Source organism: Giraffa tippelskirchi, chromosome 11, assembly GCF_054371585.1.
Source record: "Giraffa tippelskirchi isolate mGirTip1 chromosome 11, T2T-mGirTip1v1.2.pri, whole genome shotgun sequence".
Taxonomy (NCBI): domain Eukaryota; kingdom Metazoa; phylum Chordata; class Mammalia; order Artiodactyla; family Giraffidae; genus Giraffa; species Giraffa tippelskirchi.
Genome location: NC_137285.1, coordinates 60,839,408 through 60,860,124, shown reverse-complemented (window position 1 = coordinate 60,860,124; position 20,717 = coordinate 60,839,408). Strand labels below are relative to the sequence as shown.

The 20,717-nt window shown below is 40.6% G+C and overlaps 1 protein-coding gene across 50 annotated transcripts in view; it reads left to right on the top strand.

The window, feature by feature from the left end:
• The window catches only part of SH3D19 (SH3 domain containing 19), a 196,931-nt gene extending 187,260 nt beyond the window's left edge, over nucleotides 1-9,671 (top strand). For 45 of the 50 annotated variants that reach the window (XM_081543972.1, XM_081543959.1, XM_081543954.1 and 42 more), the window contains 4 exons: nucleotides 705-757; nucleotides 4,025-4,211; nucleotides 4,619-4,716; nucleotides 7,727-9,671. In XM_081543972.1, coding sequence (XP_081400098.1) covers nucleotides 705-757; nucleotides 4,025-4,211; nucleotides 4,619-4,716; nucleotides 7,727-7,834 — 446 coding nt within the window. In that variant the 3' untranslated portion in view covers nucleotides 7,835-9,671. The remainder of the gene's footprint in view (nucleotides 1-704; nucleotides 758-4,024; nucleotides 4,212-4,618; nucleotides 4,717-7,726) is intronic. The other 5 variants (XR_014069341.1, XR_014069340.1, XR_014069342.1 and 2 more) reach the window with 2 other exon arrangements.
• The last annotated feature ends 11,046 nt before the right edge of the window (nucleotides 9,672-20,717 follow it).

The following is a 20,717-nucleotide window of genomic DNA, read 5'->3' as shown; positions in this document are numbered from 1 at the left end:
ATATTTAAATGGTATTCGTCATTTTGGGGATAGTCATTATTGTGGCAGTCTCTCAAAGAGCTGATTTTTGTGATTTAGATAATTAGCAGTAGGTTCATATTTTTTTCCTAAAGTCACTCAGTTTGTGTCCAACTCTTTGCGACCTCATGGGCTACACAGTCCATGGAATTCTCCAGGCCAGAATACTGGAGTGGGTAGCCTTTCCCTTCTCCAGGGGATCTTCCCAACCCAGGGATTGAACCCAGGTCTCCCACATTGCAGGCGGATTCTTTACCAGCTGAGCCATAAGGGAAGCCCAAGAATACTGGAGTGGGTAGCCTATTCCTTCTCCAGCAGATCTTCCCAACCCAGGAATTGAACCGGGGTCTCCTTCATTGCAGGCGGGTTCTTTGCCAACTGAGCTATCAGGGAAGCCGTTCATATTAGCTATCAGGGAACCTTCATATTAGAGATGGCAGAAAAAAGAATCACCAACTTTTAAACAGAAATGGCCCATAGAGTATAACTAGTGTATTTCCTCTTTCAGTCTACAGTAAAGAAAAAAAAACCCAGAGAGAGTAGTTTGTACTGGCCTGGCAAAGCTAGTAGCCAGTACGTGAAAAGACTGATCTGGAATCCCAGACTTTTTACTTTCCTCCCAAAGTTTTTCCCCAATGCTGTGTGGTCTTTACATCTGAAGTTTTGATTTTTCTTTTAAAATGTAGGCACAAAAGTACCACCAAAGACCAAAAAAGAAGATTCTGGTGCAAATTCTCAGGTAGGCTGCTTGAATAGATAACTGTGGTGAAAGCCAAGTTTTATCTCTGGGAGGACTATTAAAATCATAATTATGAAAAACGTGTTTAATTTTTTAATTCATGTAGCAGATATCTGAGGTACATAACGGTGATTAATATCTTTCTTGCTCATAGAGCTCATCATACAAATGAATTAGCAAAACATACAAACACTGATAAAAATTAACGAGGAGAGAGACATTATTGGAATATTCATGAACAAGATAGTATAAGTGGCTGACAGTAAAAAAGGTTTGCTTTTTTTTTGGCCGCGCCACCTTGGTTCCCTGAACAGGTCTCAAACCCACGCTCCCTGTGTTGGGAGCACAGAGTTTTAACCACTGGACCACCAGGGAATGCCCTATAAAAGTTTTTTGACCTTACAGTAATCAAAGAAATGCCTTGTAAGGAGACAGTAAAATACCATTTAGCATATCTAGTTAATCAAAGATTCAATACAACAGCAAACAAGTAATTATAGGTATGTGATTGTTAAAAGAGGAAAAGCACAGATTATTGTTATCATTGTTTTTGTCTTTCACCCTAAAGATGAAAAATGAGCCAAGGTTTCAGTCTCAAAGATGGTCATAGTGGTGTTATTATAACATAAAAAAATTGGAAATAACCTGAATATGGCCATTATTGGGAAAATGTTCTGAGGCCATGAAAAACTAGATTTGTAAAATAAATGTCAGGAATAAATGGGAGGAAAACATATAGTAAAATTGAATATACAGCATAAAAAGACTAGCAGGAAATGTATTTAAGTTGTTAACATTCAGTTTCCATAGGTGGTTAACATTATAGATAGATGGGTGTTTTTCCCACTCTTCATACATTTCCTAACTCGCCAAATGTTCAGGAACATTTGTATTATTTTTATAATGAGAGAGAGAAAAAATGTGTTAAAATTTTCAGTGTTTAGCATGACTTCAGAAGTGTTCACAGTGGATGGGAATGTGAGTGACTTCCATGGTTTTTGTGGCAGATTTTAGAAGAGTGAGCCCGACGGGGTCTTTGTTTGTCTCAGCGTCAGGGTCACTGGGCTGTGTGTCTCAATTCTTTCATCCCCCACTGATAGTCAAACAGGAAAGAAAGTGACCACAGTTCTTCGAAAGGAAATGTTCACATGGTGGCCACTATTTCTCAGGAGTGACAAGTACTCTTCTGTAGAGTTGGTTTCTCAAGTGCAGGTACAAGAGGATAGGGTTAGGGTTTTTTGTTTGCTTATTTTTGAGTTTTTCTCTGAAGCCATTAACTGTTGAGAACTTAAGATATGCCAGGCACTATGCTGAGCAGTCTACATGCGTTACCTCATTTGATCCCCACGTGAGCCCTAAGGTGAAGCTGAGGCTTAGAGTAGTGAAGCGTCATGCCCTGTGTTAACGGGGAGTGACAGAACTGGTCTGGAACCCAGGCCCGTCTGGCTCTGAGCTTTTGATGTTAGTGTGACCCTTGCCTCCCTGCTTGAGCTTCTTGAACACAGGGCTCCCATCCGAGTTGGCAGAGACTCCTTGTCACAGAGCAGGACCTTCTTATGATGTATTTGCAGCAAAAAGCATTCTTGTTGGCGCATGAACCGTCACGCTAGGTAGTCATCCTGCCAGCCTTGGAGCGAACTGTGACTTGTAAAGTCAGAAGTGTGAACTAACGATGTCTTGGGCGGTGGAATCTGATAACGTCTCGGCCAGGGGGTGTGCTCAGCGCTCAGTCCTGTGCTCACTTGTGTCCAGCTCTTTGCAACTCCGTGGGCTGTAGCCCACCAAGCGCCTTTGTCCATGGACTTTTCTAGGCAAGAATACTGAAGTGAGTTGCCATTTCCTCCTCCGGGGATCTTCTCGACCCAGGGATCAAACCTACATCTCCTGCATTGCAGGCAGATCCTTTATTGCTGAGTCACCAGGTAGAGACCTGGGAATTAACAGACTGCCCATTCTGATCCTTCCTAATTTAGGTAAAGATCTTCACTGAAAATTATATGCTTGGAAATTCCCTGGCAGTCCGGTGGTTAGGATTCTGGGCTTCCAATACCAAGAGCCTGGGTTCAATCCCTGGTCTGGGAATTAAAATCCCACAAGCTTGTAAAGCAATTATCCTTCAATAAAAAATTAATTAATTAAAAAAAATCCCACAAGCTGCACTGTGTGGCCGAAAAAAAAGAAAAAAGTAAAATTATATGTTTGCCAGAATGTTTTCATAGTGTCATAAATACTATATACAAATATGATAAACTTTTATCTAATTTTTTAATGTAACTAATGTCATAGATCATGGGCTTCCCAGGTGGCGCTAGTGGTAAAGAGCCCACCTGCCAATGCAGAAGACATTGCAGAAGACCCAGGTTCAGTCCCTGGGTTGGGAAGATCCCCTGAAGGAGGGCATGGCAACCCACTCCAGTACTCTTGCCTGGAGAATCCCATGGACAGAGGAGCCTTGCAGGCTACAGTCCATGGAGTTGCAAAGAGTCGGAGACGACTGAAGTGACTTAGCACACACAATGTCATAGACCATAATTAGAAAAAAATTTTTACTTAAGCATTATATATCCCTTAAAAGCAAAAGTCACAAATTTTATCACGTGTCATTTAGAATTTTAAGAAAAAAGTCACTGGAAGCTTTTATTTCTGAAACTCATCAGTGACGTTAGGTATTGAGTGATTTAAAGTACCCTTCAGACTTTCTTTTTTTTTTTTTTTTTAATAAATTTATTTATTTTAGTTGGGGGCTAATTACTTTACAATATTGTAATAGTTTTTGCCATACATTGACATGAATCAGCCATGGGTTTACATGTGTTCCCCTTCCTGGACCCCCCACCCACCTCCCTCCCCATCCCATCCCTCTGGGTCATCCCATTGCCCCGGCCCTGAGCCCTTGTCTCATGCATCGAACATGGAATGGTGTTCTGTTTCACATACGATAATATACATGTTTCAATGCTATTCTCCCAGAACGTCCCACCCTCACCTTCTCCCTCAGAGTCCATAAAATTGTTCCATGCATCTGTGTCTCTTATTCTGACTCGCATATAGGGTTATCGTTACCATCTTTCAAATTCCATATATATGCATTAGTATACTGTATTGTTGTTTTTCTTTCTGGCTTACTTCACTCTGTATAATGGGCTCCAGTTCCCTTCAGATTTTCAAATGTTATGACCCCTTAGTTTTTTTGCCACCACTTTTTAAGCTTTGTGAAAATTAATCTGAAATAAATTTCGCATTTCTTACCAAACTGATTTGTAACAGGAGAACAATCTTTGTGGAGAATGGTGCGAAGCTCTGCACAGTTTCCTGGCAGAGACCAGTGAGGACTTATCCTTCAAGAGGGGAGACCGGATCCTGATCCTGGAGCGAGTGGACTCCGACTGGTACAAGGGCAGACTGCGGGACCGGGAGGGCATCTTCCCCGCGGTCTTCGTGCGGCCCTGCCCAGGTACCACCGCTGCCTGGGAGGTTCTTACCCTCCAAGGGGACCCCAAGACCTTTGAAATGATACAGATTTCTTTTCTCTCTGGCCATGCTCAATTTAAGTTGTTTGCCTATATTTGAAAGTTAATTCATAAGGTTATGCAAACTTTCTGCGTATAATCTGTCAAAGTTATGGGGGGAATAGAGATAAAGATGCCTTTAATCAATAATGGATAGTTTTATCTCCTGAATATATTTTGTATAATTTTTTTTCTGCTAAGAGAACATCCTTCATCTTTTTGCAAGTTAAAATAAATTCAGAATTAATTGAAAATATTATGTCCTGGAAATGACAAGGGGATTTCTTAAAATGTTTGATTTGTGTTTTAGTCAATGTCTTTCTATGTATTTGAATTTTTGGTGTCTTCACAGCTGAGGCAAAAGGCATGGCTGCTTTATCACTGAAGGGGAGGAAGGCCAAAGCCTTGTATGATTTCCATGGGGAGAATGAAGATGAGCTTTCCTTCAAGGTCAGAATGTGTATCTTTTTTGTAACTGCATTAAGCAGCTGTAAATTTTGAAATGTCTTCCACTGAAGGGTGAACACTTGCATGGAGTATTGATCATTGATCAAAAATGAACAGATCTCAGACCCTCGTTCTTAAGGATGAGATTAGAGAAGTGACTAGGGCAAATGTATATTAACAGCAGAGCATTTAGGTGCTTAAAGTCTTATTGATATTGCTAGACCCACAGTTGCCTAACAAATTCCTTATTCCTCAGCCTTATGACATGCGATCTCACTAATGCTGGAGGTTTCACTGGAAGCCCTAGTAAAGGATGGTCCTCAGACTTCTCTGGTGGTCCCCCAGTTAATATTCTGTGCTTCCACTGCAGGGGCTACAGGTTTGATCCCTGGTTCAGGAATTAAGACCCCATGATGCCACGCAGCTCAACCAAAGTAAATAAGGGATGATCCTCTGCATGGCCCTTGCAGCCTGCCACTGTCATGTCTTGAAATCAGTGGGGAAGTCAAGTGGCCCCTACTACAGCTGGCCTCTGCAGCAGTGCCTCACAAGGCCCTGGAGTCTTGTCCACAGAGATACTGAATAGACTTTAGGATAGTGATCCTGAAAGATTAAGGTACTTTGAGGAGGTTTCTTAAGAAGCCTAAAGCCTAACCTTAATCTTAAACAGAATACTTCCATGATCCTCTTTCCACATCCACAGGTGGACTGTGGTCAGAGGAAAGTACCCAGTACTGTGGTATTGGGCCAGATGCCGTCAGAAGAGCCTGTGTCAGGCAGGGGGAAATTCCCCATCATTGGAGATACTTAGAGCAGGGATGCCACAGAGGGAATTAAAGTATCCAGGAGGGATTGGACAAGATGAGACTTAAGACAATGGGCACCCAAGTAAGGTTTACACCTGTGTACAACAAAATGAGGAAAACAGCAATGGCTGGGGATGTGGAGGCTTTAGGGGAGCCATGGAGAAAGGTGAGCATGCTGAGATATGTCAGTATAAGGTTGCTAACTTTTCTGTTTTATGATGGAGTTTACTTTCTTCTGAGAATTTCTTTTTCATATTAAAATGTCGTCTGTTACAGTCCATGGGGTCGCAAAGAGTCGGACACGACTGAGCGACTTCACTTTCACTTTCTGTTATAAAATATTACTAGTAAATGATACATATTTCTTATGCAAAATTATAATTGGTAACCCTATATGTTTCTTACTTTCCCTCTTTTTAATTTCTTAGTCCTTTTCAATCTTGAGAGTCAATGGCTCAAAATTAATTCCTTCTATCCTCAAGTATAATGTTACTGCAAGTGAACCCTCTGGATTCAGACTTTTGGGGTATTGTTTTGGCCTTTGTTTAGGTTATGTCAGTATAATCATCCAGAAAATAGGTTGTCTTCATTTTACAAATGCCTGACTGTAAGCAAGATCGTTCTAGAGTTTTTTAGTTAAGAGATGCTGTACCATTTTCAGTATTGTTGATCATTAATATTTTATTCAATATCCACAGAATATTAGTAAATAAAACTTTTTTTAAATTGTCATAGCTCTCAGAAAACAGATGTGGCATATATGTATGTATGAACCAGAGCTAAGAAAAATAGTTTTAGTCAAGGATTATAATTTAGGAACCAGAAGGAACTTATAACAGAAACTTTGAATGCCAAAATTTTTACATATTTTAGCAGAGTAAACTAATGACATTGGATAGTCAGCATTTTCCCTTTCCATTTTCCATTAAGAATGGCTTTAAATCAAACCAGTTTCCCAAAGGGTAGTGTCCTAGGGCTACAAATAAATCCATTTAACCTGATAAAGATATCCTTAAAGGTACCCAGGGTATTCTTGGACCATTATAGAATCTTAAACTCAGGTTCCAGGAAGTGGTTAGAAACCATAAAGAACAAAATAGTTTCAGGGGATAATTTCAAAACTTCATCTGTTGAGACAGTATAATTCACACAGGAATAAGACACACAAGCTTTTGACTAGCCCACGGAAGACAATCATGTGCTGAGTCAGGGACGGGAAGAATGCAGGTCAATATTGAGGCCGTGGAATGCGCCAAATGGCAGAGGGGAATGCCATTATGTGGAAGGATACATGTAGGGCACAAAATGCTCAGGAGGCTGAGAAAAGGCAATTTTACTAGAAACCTTTCTGAGTAAAAAGGCAGACTGTATAATGTGGTGACATCATGCCTAATGGTTAACATTAGGTTATCCATTATGATTCCTGGATAGGCCCTGGAATCACTCTAGATTTGAATCCTCTTTCTACCACTAACCAGACACACAGCACTGAGCAAGTCACGTAATCCCTCTGAGCTTCAGTTTCCTTTTCTATAAAATAAGGAAATCTATAAAAATATTTCTCAAAAATGGGGAAATAATAGTACCACTTCTAGGACTGCAGTATTGTTTAAATGAGTTAATTTTCACTGTTATTAGTTTGATAAAAAATAAAATAAATGAGTTAGTTCCCATAAAGTGCTTAGAAAAGGACAAGGCACACAGACAGTGAGCACATGGCTCCCTCTCATCACCAAGCCTTCGCGTGTCACCTTGGATGAGGCCTCCCCAGACTGCCCGAATGCGATGGCAGCTCACACTTTCTGCCCTCCTCTGCTGGCCCAGTTATTCATCTCCCAACTCTGGAATAAGGTCTTTCTTCATGGCTGTATCCACAGTGCCCAGAATAGTGTCTGACACGTAGTGGGTGCCTGATAAGTAATTGTTATTTGGGGAAAAATTTTATATATATATATATGTGTGTATATATATATATATATATATATATATATACACATATATATATGTACTTATGTTAGGTGGTATTTTTATTTATTAAAGAAGAATTTTAGATTAGGAGTGGTGAATTTGAGGGGCACAAAATACAACCTGGAAATGCAACAAAGGTGACAATGACAGAGGAATGGGGTTTGAGGAAGAGAAGCAGCTTAACATATGTACACTCAACAGAAACTTAATAATTATTTTCAATTCCTGTTTTCCTACAGGCTGGAGACATAATAACAGAGCTGGAATCTGTCGATGATGACTGGATGAGTGGAGAACTGATGGGAAAATCTGGAATATTTCCCAAAACGTACATTCAGTTTTTATAAATTAGCTAAAGGTGATGCTTGACTGTGCTCCTTGGCACAAAAACTCACTTGAACTCTCACTTTGACTATCAGATATGTTTTTGCACTATTTTTTTAAACTGAAAGAAATATCGATGCTGTATACGGTATACTAGAATTTTCTGAAAGCAGAAAACATCTTGATTTTGTAGTTAGCTTTCATTCCCATTAGAAACCCACGAGCACGTTTCTACCAAGGAGGACATCAGGCAGGAGCAAGGCAGGTAGGCCCTTCCCCCGGCAGAGCGTCTGGTGACAGGGCAGCGTAAGGACACTCGCAAGCGGACATCGCACTTGGACGTCTGCGTTCATCCGCACAAGTAAATTAACCGTGCTTCTTCATTTTCCACTTCAGTTTTAAAAGAGGACATTTGTTATTCTACATGCTGTAACTCCCAGGCTATGGTTGGTAACCTAAATTTCATTTTTGACATTCAAATTAATTCTAACAGCTTGAGAGCATTATCCTTATGACCAGGGCAAAGCCTTGTTTCAGAAGGGAGTAGTTCATTGACGAGTGGGGCCTTGGTGAGCATGTGGTGAATCAGCTCACAGTCACCAAATGCTCCTGTGTTGCCGGATGTTTTCCCTTTGTCCCAGTGTCTGAAAGGGGTTAAAATTTGATGTATCTTAGTCGTAAGAACCAAAACCACCCTGAAAACCTTGCTAATATAACTAACTAACTCACATACCTGCAGTACTTATTTCTTTCCTCTGTGTATACTTTATGTTAACAGGGTTATTATAAAGCACATTTTCTGATTCTGTAATCATTCTTTTGACAATTACTGGTACTCAAAGAAAAATTCATTTTCTTTGCATTACCCCAGTAATATATAAAAGCTGTGTCTTGTTACAGTGGTACATTATGAATCACATATATATATCTCAGAATACAGAGCAACTGTTAAGATAGGAAACAATGCCAAACCCCCAGCTCATTCTTCCAAATATAATCGGAGCTAAAAATAATTTGAGAATCTGAAGGCTAATACTTTTGGGGTTGTTTTCTTCCCCCTAGTTCATCCCTGCAGTTTTTAGAGTAAATAAAAAACCACTTTCCTGCTATCCATTGTTAGGCACTCCAGGCTTAAGATAAGTCTTAAAGCTAAAAAGTGGTTCATTGTGAGACCGAATCAATTACAGCTTATGGTCTGAAGCCAAATACATTGATTGAAGACAATCTTTCAAACAGATCAATGGAATAGAATTTCATTGGAAATGTAAAACACTTTCCCAACAATGTTCATAACTTTCTTCTGTTTTTGAGGAGAGTTTCATATGCTGGGCCACTTTTTTGCTTTTGTTGTTGTTTCCATTGTCCAAAAAGTTAGGCAGTTAAGTGATGAAACCATTATGTGAACACCATGTGGGGTTCTGTAACGGAGGAGAGACTTACCTTGTCTTTGATTAAAGTTCATTTCCCAGTATATGCTTACAATTGATTTTGGGGTATGGGAGCTGTTTTTTTTTTTTTAAACAGTTTTGGGTATAGAAGATGGAATAAAGAAAACTGGTCAAATATCACTCAAGAGTAATTTCATAAGAAATGGATGGCTTAAAGCATTGTCTCAACTAAATTCCTATTTGCAGCAAGCTTGTATAACAGCAGGGAAGTGAGACTCGGGGGGACTGGGATAGGGCGTGAGGTATATTTCTTTGCCTGTGTAATCTTAACATCTTATATCGAAAATCATGAAAACCTAGCTTTATTGGAGAAAAATATTCCTCTTTAATTTTGGCCTCTGTCAGCAGAATGATAAGTGCAATAGGTGTATATCTACTTGACACTATAATAAACGGAACTGAACTTTTCAAAGTCCTTTTCTCATACATACTAGACTGAGGCTTTTGAGAATGGAGATGATATCTCCTTATCTCTAGCCGTTTGCACTGTATAGGCTCAATAGAGGCTTTTTGGTTGGTTGGTTGGCTGGATGGATGGGGATAACTTTCATGTAATAGTGATACTATCTTGGAGCCACTATGATCCAAATATCTTTCCTCTTTAATTTATTGACAAAAATCTTTGTTGAAACAAAATTTGCAGTTATATGTCTTCCACTCCATCACGCTACGTTTTTTGCTTGTCATTTATTACCTACTCAACTGATGAGAAGTAAAAATGTAGCATGGTGTAGGTTTTCATAGGTACTTTCTAGTTCTGTATATTGATTGAACGTGACTTTTATACTCTGAATTTCATAGTAGAGAAATAGAAATGTATTCTTGCTCTTTTCAGGAATTTTAGTTGAAAACCTAATATTGTTCATCCAAGCCACCGCAAACTAGGATCTCCAAATCCTTTTTCTTTGGTGTGTTAAACTAGAGAAGTCATTTAATATGTTATTCTTACCCTTTTGAACACTAAAAGACATCAGATTTCTTTAAAAGATGCTCTAGCTTATATGACTGGGGAGGGGCGGTTAATGTCATTTGTGCTTATAGGAATCACAGGTTTTTAATGGTCTAAAATATTCATTATGAAAAAAATCAGTACATTTATCAAAATTTGTTAGAACTGGCATTTGAAAAAAAATTTATTTTTCTATAGGGTTTTCATGCATCAATACTCTTAATAATTGTTTAGTTTTTGTTCACCTTCTTAAGCTTAGATAAATATACCTAGAGAAATACTGATGATATAGGCTAATTACAAAGAGATATTTGGTATTAATATAATCATTAGTGGTATATTCCTTTTAATTAATATCAAATGTAACAACCATATGATTCATAATTCAGTGCTATTTTGAATGTCATTAATTGAATCCTTAGCAGTGAATTTTTTCAGAACTTAATAGGAAATAATTTTCTAACCTACCCCTTTATACTTCCTGTAATTATGGGGTAGAGGGGAAATACAAAGCCTAACTCAGAACAACACCACCATCTAGGGGCCTTTTACTGAATTGCAGTCTCATCCTGTTAAACCACGGAAGTCTGCAGATCAGAGCTCAACCTGCAGAGGTTAAATGATTTGCCTAAGGTCATACAGGTATGGTGGAGAAGGCAATGGCACCCCACTCCAGTACTCTTGCCTGGAAAATCCCATGGACGGAGGAGCCTGGCGGGCTGCAGTCCATGGGGTCACTGAGTCGGACACGACTGAGCGACTCCACTTTCACTTTTCACTTTCATGCCCTGGAGAAGGAAATGGCAACCCACTCCAGTACTCTTGCCTGGAGAATCCCAGGGACGAGGGAGCCTGGTGGGCTGCCGTCTATGGGGTCGCACAGAGTCGGACGCCGACTGACGCAACTTAGCAGCAGGAGCAGCAGCAGCAGCATACAGGTATGGCAGAGCCTAAAGCAAAAACTATCTCTACTGAGTCCTGATTCAGAACTTTTTATATTTGTTGTGCTAAAGTGATACATTTCTTTTTAGTAGTTAAACAAGTAGAATTGGTTTATTATTAAAAAAAACCCTATAACTTCCAGAATATAATCCTTATGACTAGAGTAAGTTACAGAGAATAAAACCTTGAATTTATTTCTTTGAAGAAGAAATAAAGATTTGTGCTGGGCTTCTCAATTTTATATAGGCTATTTATATTGCTGTTACCTAAAAACTCAAACATGGACTGATCCATGAATGGGGACTCCTTTTTCTGTTTAATAGGAAGTATTTGAAGGCTTGGAACATCAGATCTTGAAGAGATCTGCGTCTGGAGGGCTGTGCTCTTGGCAACAGCAGAGCAGTCTTAAACAGATTTTTATACACATGGAGCACAAAACATTGTTTTAGTATTTTGAACTCTAATAGATCAACTCAATTGCTTATAACTAATAAGTTTATATTTGAGTCTGGGACACATTCTGGATTTATTTTTAAGGAATCTTAATTGTATGTACACTATGGATTATTTATCTTCAAATACTACAAATTAGGCAATAACTCAATGAAATTTTTCTCAGGAGAATAATTCAGATCAATATTCAGAAAGGAGAATTACCTGCTGGTTTTCTGTCCTCTTTTTAAACATTAATTTATGTATTTGTTGGCTGTGCTCCTCTTCATTGAGGTGCATGGGCTTCTCACTGCAGTGGCTTCTCTTGTTGTGGACTACAGACTCCAGGCGCATAGGCTCGGCGCTCGTGGCTCCCTGGCTCTGCGTGCGGGCTTGGCGCTCGTGGCTCCCGGGCTCTGCGTGCGGGCTCGGTGCTTGTGGCTGCTGGGCTCTGAGTGTGAGCTCAGCAGTTGTAGTGCAAGGGCTTAGTTGCCCCAAGGCATGTGGGTTCTTCCTTGGACCAGGGATCAAACCTGTGTCTCCTGCATTGGCAGGTGGATTCTTACTCACTGGAGCACCAGGGAAGCCTCTGTCTCTCTTTTTTTAGCAGGAACTGACTGACAATCTTAATGTATTGGAAGTCCTAGCCACAGCAATCAGACAAAAATAAATAAATAAAAATAAATTTTAAAAAGACATAAACACCCAAATTAGAAAGGAAAAAGTAAACCTGTCTGCAGATGACATGATTTTATATATGAAAAATCATTAAAAGACAACCAAAAATGTGTTAGGACTAATAAATGAATTCAGTTAAGTTGCAGGATACAAAATTAATATTACAGAAATCTGTTGTATTTCAATACATGAATAATGAACTATCAGAGAAATTAAGAAAACAATCCTATTTGCAGTTGCATCAAAAGGAATAAAATACCTAGGAATAAATCTAACCAAAGAGGTAAAAGACTTATACTCTGGAAACTATAAGACATTGATGGCAGAAAATGACGGCACAAATTGGAATATATACCATGCTCACGGATTGGAATAATTCGTATTGTTAAAATGACCATACAACCCAAGACAATCTGCAGATTCAACACAATCCCTATCAAAATACCAAAGGCATCTTTCACAGAGCTAGAAAAAAAAAAATTCTAAAATTTGTATGTAAACACAAAGTATTCTAATGAAAACAATCTAGAGAAAGAAAAACAAAGCTAGAGGTATCACACGCCCCTATTTCAAACTACTTTCAAAGCTACAGTCATCAAAACAGTATAGAATTGGCACTAAAACAGACACATAGATCAATGGAACAGAATAGACAGCCCAGAAATAAATTTATTTATGTCAGAGTAAGCAACAATACAATGGGGAAAAGATAACCTCTTCAGTAAATAGTGTCAGGAAAACTGGACAGCTAAATGCAAAACAACCTGGACTACTGTACAAAAATAAATTCAAAATTCTCACTCCTGTACAAGAATAAATTCAAAATGGATTAAAGACCTAAATGTGAGACCTGACACCATAAAAATTCTCTTAGAAGAAAACATAGACAGTAGTATGCTCTTTGATGTTGGTCTTAGCAGTATTTTTTTGGATTCATCTCCTCAAGCTGGGAAATAAAAGCCAAAATAAATGGGACAACATCAGTCTAAAAAGCTTTTGCACAGCAAAGGAAACCATGAACAAAACAAAAAGGCAGCCTACTGAATGGGAAAATAATCCAAAATATCTGGTCCTTACCAGAAAGAGTAAGGACCTAACAGAAGCAGAAGAGACTACACAGAGATGGCAAGAATACACAGAACTATACAAAGGGTCTTAATGACTGGATAGCCTGGCTTATCCCAGTCTAGTGGTCACTCATCTACAGCCAGACATCCTGGAATGTGAAGTCAAGTGGGCCTTAGGAAGCATTACTACGGACAAAGCTAGTGGAGGTGATGGAATTCCAGCTGAGTTATTTCAAATCCTAAAAGATGATGGTGTGAAAGTGCTGCACTCAATATGCCAGCAAATTTGGGAAACTCCGCTGATGCCAAAGGACTGGGAAAGGTCAGTTTTCATTCCAATCCCAAAGAAAGGCAATGCCAAAGAATGCTCAAACTACCAGACAATTGCGCTCATATCCCATGCTAGTAAGGTTATGCTTAAAATCCTTCAAGCAAGGCTTCAACAGTACATGTACCGAGAACTTCCAGATGCACAAGCTGGATTTAGAAAAGGCAGAGGAACCAGAGATCAAATTGCCAACATTCGTTGGCTCATAGAGCAAGGGAATTCCAAAAAAAATCTACTACTGCTTCATTGACTGCACTAAAGCTTTTAACTGTGTGGATCACAACAAGCTAAGGAAAATCCTTAAAGAGATGGGAATACCCCTGTCTCCTGAGAAACCTGTATGCATGTCAAGAAGCAACAGTTAGAACCTTACATGGAACAACAGACTTGTGCAAAATTGGGGAAAGAGTACAATAAGGTTGTATATTGTCACCCTGTTTTACATCATGCAAAATGCCAGGCTGGATGAATCACAAGCTGGAATCAAGATTGTCAGGAGAAATATCAACTTCAGATATGCAGATGATGCCACTCTAATGGCAGAAAGCAAAGGGGAACTAAAGAACCTCTTGATGAGGGTGAAAGAGGGAAAAAGCTGGCTTGAAACTTAACATTAAGAAAACTAAGATCATGGTATCTGATCATATCACTTCATAGCAAATAGAAGGACAAAAAGTAGAAGCAGTGACAGATTTTCTTTTTCGGGCTCTAAAATCACTGAGGACTGTGTCGGCAGCCATGAAACCTGAAGACATTTGCTTCTTGGAAGGAAAACTATGACAAACCTAGACAGTGTATTAAGAAGCAAAGACAAGCCCACTCCAGTGTTTTTGCCTGGAGAATCCCATGGACAGAGGAGCCTGGAGGGCTCCAGTCCATGGATCGCAAAGAGTCGGACACGACTGAGCGACTACACCACCACCACCACCATGTCCCTTTCCTCTTATCTCCCACTCATCGATGCCTGTATTGTCAAGAACTGTAGGGTAGGTGCAGATGTGCTCTCTTTTTCCTTTTTTTGTTCTTAGATTTTGTTTTATTGTTTTTACGTGTTTTATGATAACAATAAACTTTACCAAGGCAAAAACAAAAAAAGAAGCAAAGACATCCCTTTGCCAACAAACGTCTGTATAGTCAAAGCTATGTTTTTATCAGTAGTTGTGTGTGTATGTGAGAGTTGGACCATAAAAAAGGCTGAGCACCGATGAATTGATGCTTTCAAATTCTAGTGCTGGAGAAGACTCCTGCAGGTCCTGTGGACTTCCAAGAAGATAAAACCAATCAATCCTAAAGGAAGTCAACCCTGAATATTCATTGGAAGGACAGATGCTAAACCTGAAGCTCTAATACTTTGGCCACCTGATGTGAAGAGCCAGCTTATTGGAAAAGACCCTGATGCTGGGAAAGATTGACAGTGAAAAGAGAAGAGGGGAGCAAAGGATGGGATGGTTAGATAGCATCACCGACTCAATGGACATGAACTTGAGCAAACTCCAGGAGATAATGGAGGACACGGAAGCCTGGCATGTGACCATGGGGTTGCAAAGAGTCAGACATGACTTAGCTACTGATCAACAACAGCATTCAAAATATATACAGAACTCATATAACACATCAAACAAATAAGCCAATTTTTAAATGGGCATAGGATCTGAATAGACATTTTCCCAAAGAAGACATACAGATGGCCAACAGACACATGCACAGATGCTCAGAATCACTAATTGTTCAGTTCAGTTCAGTCGCTCAGTTGTGTCCGACTCTCTGTGACCCCATGAATCGCAGCATGCCAGGCCTCCCTGTCCATCACCAACTCCCGGAGTTTACCCAAACTATGTCCATCGAGTCGGTGATGCCATCCAACCATCTCATCCTCTGTCGTCCCCTTCTCCTCCTGCCCTCAATCTTTCCCAGCGTCAGGGTCTTTTCCAATGAGTCAGCTCTTCGCATGAGGTGGCCAAAGTATTGGAGTTTCAGCTTCAGCATCAGTCCTTCCAATGAATATTCAGGATTGATCTCCTTTAGGATGGACTCGTTGGACCTCCTTGCAGTCCAAGGGATTCTCAAGAGTCTTCTCCAACACCACAGTTCAAAAGCATCAATTCTTCTGTGCTCAGATTTCTTTATAGTCCAACTCTCACATCCATACATGACTACTAGAAAAACCATAGCCTTGACTAGATGGACCTTTGTTGACAAAGTAATATCTCTGCTTTTTAATATGCTGTCTAGGTTGGCCATAACTTTCCTTCCAAGGAATAAGCGTCTTTTAATTTCATGGCTGCAGTTACCATCTGTAGTGATTTTGGAGCCCAGAAAAATAAAGTCAGCCACTGTTTCCACTGTCTCCCCATCTATTTGCCATGAAGTGATGGGACCAGATGCCATGATCTTAGTTTTCTGAACGTTGAGCTTTAAGCCAACTTTTTCACTCTACTCTTTCACTTTTTTTTTTTTTTAGTTTTTTTTTTCTTTTTCTTTTTTTTATTCTTTTTTTTTGTCACTCTCCTCTTTCACTTTTATCAAGAGGCTCTTTAGTTCTTCTTCACTTTCTGCCGTAAGGGTGGTGTCATCTGCATATCTGAGGTTATTGATATTTCTCCCAGCAATCTTGATTCTGGCTTGTGCTTCATCCAGCCCAGCGTTTCCCATGAAATGCTGTTAGGGAAATGCATATCAAATGCATATCAAAACCACACCTCACACCTTTCATCAAAAAGACAAATAGGTTTCGGGGATGTGGAGAAAAGGAAACCCTCATGCATTGCTGGTAGGATTGTTAGTAGGTTCAGCCACTTGAAAACAATACAAAGTTTCCTGAAAAAGTTGAAAACAGAACTGCTGTATAATCCAACAATTCATTCCCAGGTATTTACAAATTTGAAACGATATATGCACCAGTGTTCATTGCAGCATTTTTACAATAGAGGACTGATAAAGAAGATGTGTGTGTATATATAATATATATAGTGTGTGTATATATATATATATATATATAGTGTATATATATAGTATATATATATACTATATAAATATAGTGGAATATTAGATATTATATATATAGTGGAATATTAGATATTAAAAAAATCTTGCTATTTGTGGCAACATGGATGAATCTAGAGGGTATTATGCTAAGTGAAATAAGTCAGAGAGAGAGAAACATACGGTTTTACTTTTAAGTGGACTATAAGAAACAAACCACAGACTTACAGATACAGAAAACAAACTAGTTTTCTGTGGTTTCTCAAGAGGGGTGGAGCAGAATAGGTGAAGGAGATTAAAGGGTACAAACCTCCAGTTATAAAGTAGATAAACCAATGTAATATAAAGCATAAGGAATATGGTCAATATTGTAGTAACTTTGAGGGGATAGTAACTTATTGTGGTGATCATTTCATAATATATGCAAATATCAAATCACTATGTAATACCCCTGGCCATAATATTAAATATTTCCATTGTGAAAAGCATATGATCAGCCAGATTGAATTAAGATTGTGTTATTCTGGGTACATTTGTACATGTTTGCATTTGGGAGCTACTGTTGATGGCACCAAGCTCAGGACAACCATGTCTATATTAATTTTCTTGTTTATGACAAACCCAGTGGCAAGTCAGGTTGTTGGCTGCAACTGCCACTTGATCCCAGGTGGCTCAGTGGGTAAAAATTGCAATGCAGGAGATGCGGGTTTGATCCCTGGGTTGGAAAGATCCCCTGGAGAAGGAAATGGCAACCCACTCCAGTATTTTTGCCTGGTAAATCCCATGGACAGAGGAGCCTGGCGGGCTACGGTCCATGGGGTCACAAAGAGTCAGACATGACTTAGCAACTGAGCACGCACGCAAGCCACTTGATCCAGATAGCAATTTTGGATCAAGGGTGAGTGAGTGAAAGTCGCTCAGTCATGTCTGTCTCTCTGCGACCCCATGGACTGTATTCTCCAGGCCAGAATACTGGAGTGGGTAGTCGTTCCCTTCTCCAGGGGATTGTCCCAACCCAGGGATCGAACCCAGGTCTCCCACACTGCAGGCGGATTCTTTACCAGCTGAGCCACAAGGGAAGCCCAAGAATACTGGAGTGGGTAGCCTATCCCTTCTCCAGGGGATCTTCCCGACCCAGGAATCGAACCGGGGTCTCCCACATTTCAGGCGGATTCTTCACCAGCTGAGCTACCAGGGAAGCCCTGGATCAAGGGTAGTGGTTCTCCACTGCGGGAAATTTTGTCCCACGGGACATTTGACAGTGTCTGAAAACATTTCTGTCACAAACTGGGGCAAGATGCTCCTGGCATCTAGTGGGTAGAGGCCAGCAGTACTGCTAAACTGTGAATTATCCAGCCTAAAATACCAGTGGGCCCACAGTTGAGAAATGATGATCTCCGGATCATAGTGCGTTAATTATTCCCCTCTCCTCCCTCCTTTGTTCTCTACCTAGGTGCCAAGGTTGTTGTCTTCCCTCCACTGCCACAAAATCTGTACCTATACCTATAATTTCATATTTTCCCCATGTGTCCCTACTTTCACCCAGACTTTCTGATTATCACCCAGGAGGCAACCAAGATGAGATGACCCTTTTAGGGGCATTGCCATAGTCTGTGACCCAATCAGGTATGTTGAACTGGAGGAGGGGAGTAGTCAGAAAGCTTTTTAATGCTCAGCTATGCTAAATATCCATGGAGTCAGGCAGCTGTTAAATAAATATCAAATTCACCAGGTGGCCTTTGTGACAAAAAGTCCCCCATAGTGAGATTGTTAAGTGGTCCAGAAAACTAAGAACATGATACCTATGGCATTTTAGTTTCAAGTGCTGCAGCTGTGGCCAGTCAGCTGACTGTACTGAGACAGCAATATTGTAGCCTAAAAAGGCCTCAGTAGCGCCGAGGCGCCAGCAGCCGCCTGGAAAAGTGACCAAAGGACCGGTGTAGTCTGTATCAGCCTGTGCGATATGGCCCCAGCCACCTCAAGACAAACGAACCAACGTGGCAGGAGTCACGAACCTGTCATGCACGAGGAAGGCTTATTGTGTGCAGAGCCCATGACGGTGACATGTAGCCACGTGTGAGGGCAGTCTGAGTGTTGGTTGTGCTGGGTCATATCAGAGAGCAGCCCTTTTCCAGACATCTGCCTGAGTAGGGCTTCCCTGGTGGCTCAGCTGGTCAAGAATCCGCCTGCAGTGCGGTAGACCTGGCTTCGATTCCTGGGTTGGGAAGACGCCCTGGAGGAGGGAAAGGCTACCCACTCCAGTATTCCGGCCTGGAGAATTCCATGGGCTGTATAGTCCATATGGACACGACTGAGGGCCTTTCACTTCACTACCTGAGGAACCCTGTCCAACGAGGAGCCCAACTTGTTCCCACAACGTATAGCCTTTAAGAGGGGTGTTTTGATTGGTCTGAATAGTCTTTCAAGTGGCAAGCCAGATGAATATGCCATGAGCAAAAGCCCCAGTCAGCGTAGGACTCTGCACAACCAGATCTGCGGAGCAGGGACCACCTTCTCTTTGCCTCTGCATAGCCGGTACAGCTAGACAGCCTCAGCAGCACGATGCATACTATGACCTTTTATCTTGGCTGAGCTACCATGACTTGGGTCCAGGTAATCAAGGGTCTCTGAAGTGAGGGTCCCTTTGAAACAGCAGCCATGCTTCAGATAATGGGGTGGGAAACAATTTTCCAAGAGTTTCTGAGGCTGGCGCATCCCAGAGAACACCATTTTTACCTGACCAGGTAGGTCTCTTTACTGATGGATACACTGGAGAAGGCAATGGCAACCCACTCCAGTCCTCTTGCCTGGGAAATCCCATGGATGGAGGAGCCTGGTAGGCTGCAGACCATGGGGTCGTGAAGAGTCAGGCACGACTGAGCAACTTCACTTTCACTTTTCCCTTTCATGCATTGGAGAAGGAAATGACAACCCACTCCAGTATTCTTGCCTGGAGAATCCCAGGACGGGGAAGCCTGGTGGGCTGCCGTCTATGGGGTCGCACAGAGTCGGACACGACTGAAGCGACGCAGCAGCAGCAGCAGCAGCAGCAGCAGCAGCAGACTGTCTCCAGTTCCCAGAGTCAGGCCTCCTTTCAGGCAGTCGAGCTTATGTTTAGGGGTGGAAGTGTTAACTAGTTAACTGAGCGGCTTTCACTTCCTTTCTATGTAAGCATTAGGAGAGGAAACAAATCTCTAAAACTTCTGTTAATGAAGTCAAACTATGATGCTCATTGAGTCAATTTCTTTCTGTAATACAGGTCCTTCTTTGGGGTGGGGTGTAACATCCCACCTAATTAGGGTTCAAAGTTACTGATCCTCCATTAAAAAGCGATTCACCTGGCAGCTTGCAGTCCAGGTTTTCAACTGTTTCTTCACAATTTGAATACTTGATGGTTGTCCCTTTTAAGTACTATTTTAAAGGTTCATCTGTACATGAAAGAAAAAAAATTGATTCACCTGTTACTATTGATTTGTAATTGATATTTTACATATTGCCATCTTTGAAGAGGTTTTCTCACACATGTGATAGGTGTGGCACTCAAATTGTGGATTTGCAGTGTCCTGCAAACTGATGAGTACCGTGTATGCTCGGTCACAAGTCCTCAACTCCGCCACTGCAGTGCAATAAGCAGCAACTGACCATACATGAAGAATGAATGTGACTGGCTTCCAATAAAACTTTACTTGTGGATGCTGGAATCTGAATTTCACATAATTTCCCCACATAGTGAAATACTTTTTTTCAGCCATATTAAAAACCGAAAGGCCATTCTTAGCTTGTAGGCTATTCAAAAACAGAAACTGGCCATATTTATACCATGGGGAGTAACTAGCCAGCCCTTGTCTTACAGAAATACAGCCCAACATACAAGAACACGGAGCATGGATGGTTAGAAGCTGCCAGAAGATTACAAAGGTCCTGTAAAAAAAAACCAAATAAGAAAACAGGAGAAATGTTAACTACTGTAGGGCAGTTTATACTACAAAAAAAAAATTCTTTTTGAAACTATATACCGAGTGTAGATAAACCATTCAATCTGACTGCACTTTGTGTCAAGCAGTTTAACCAGTGCCATTT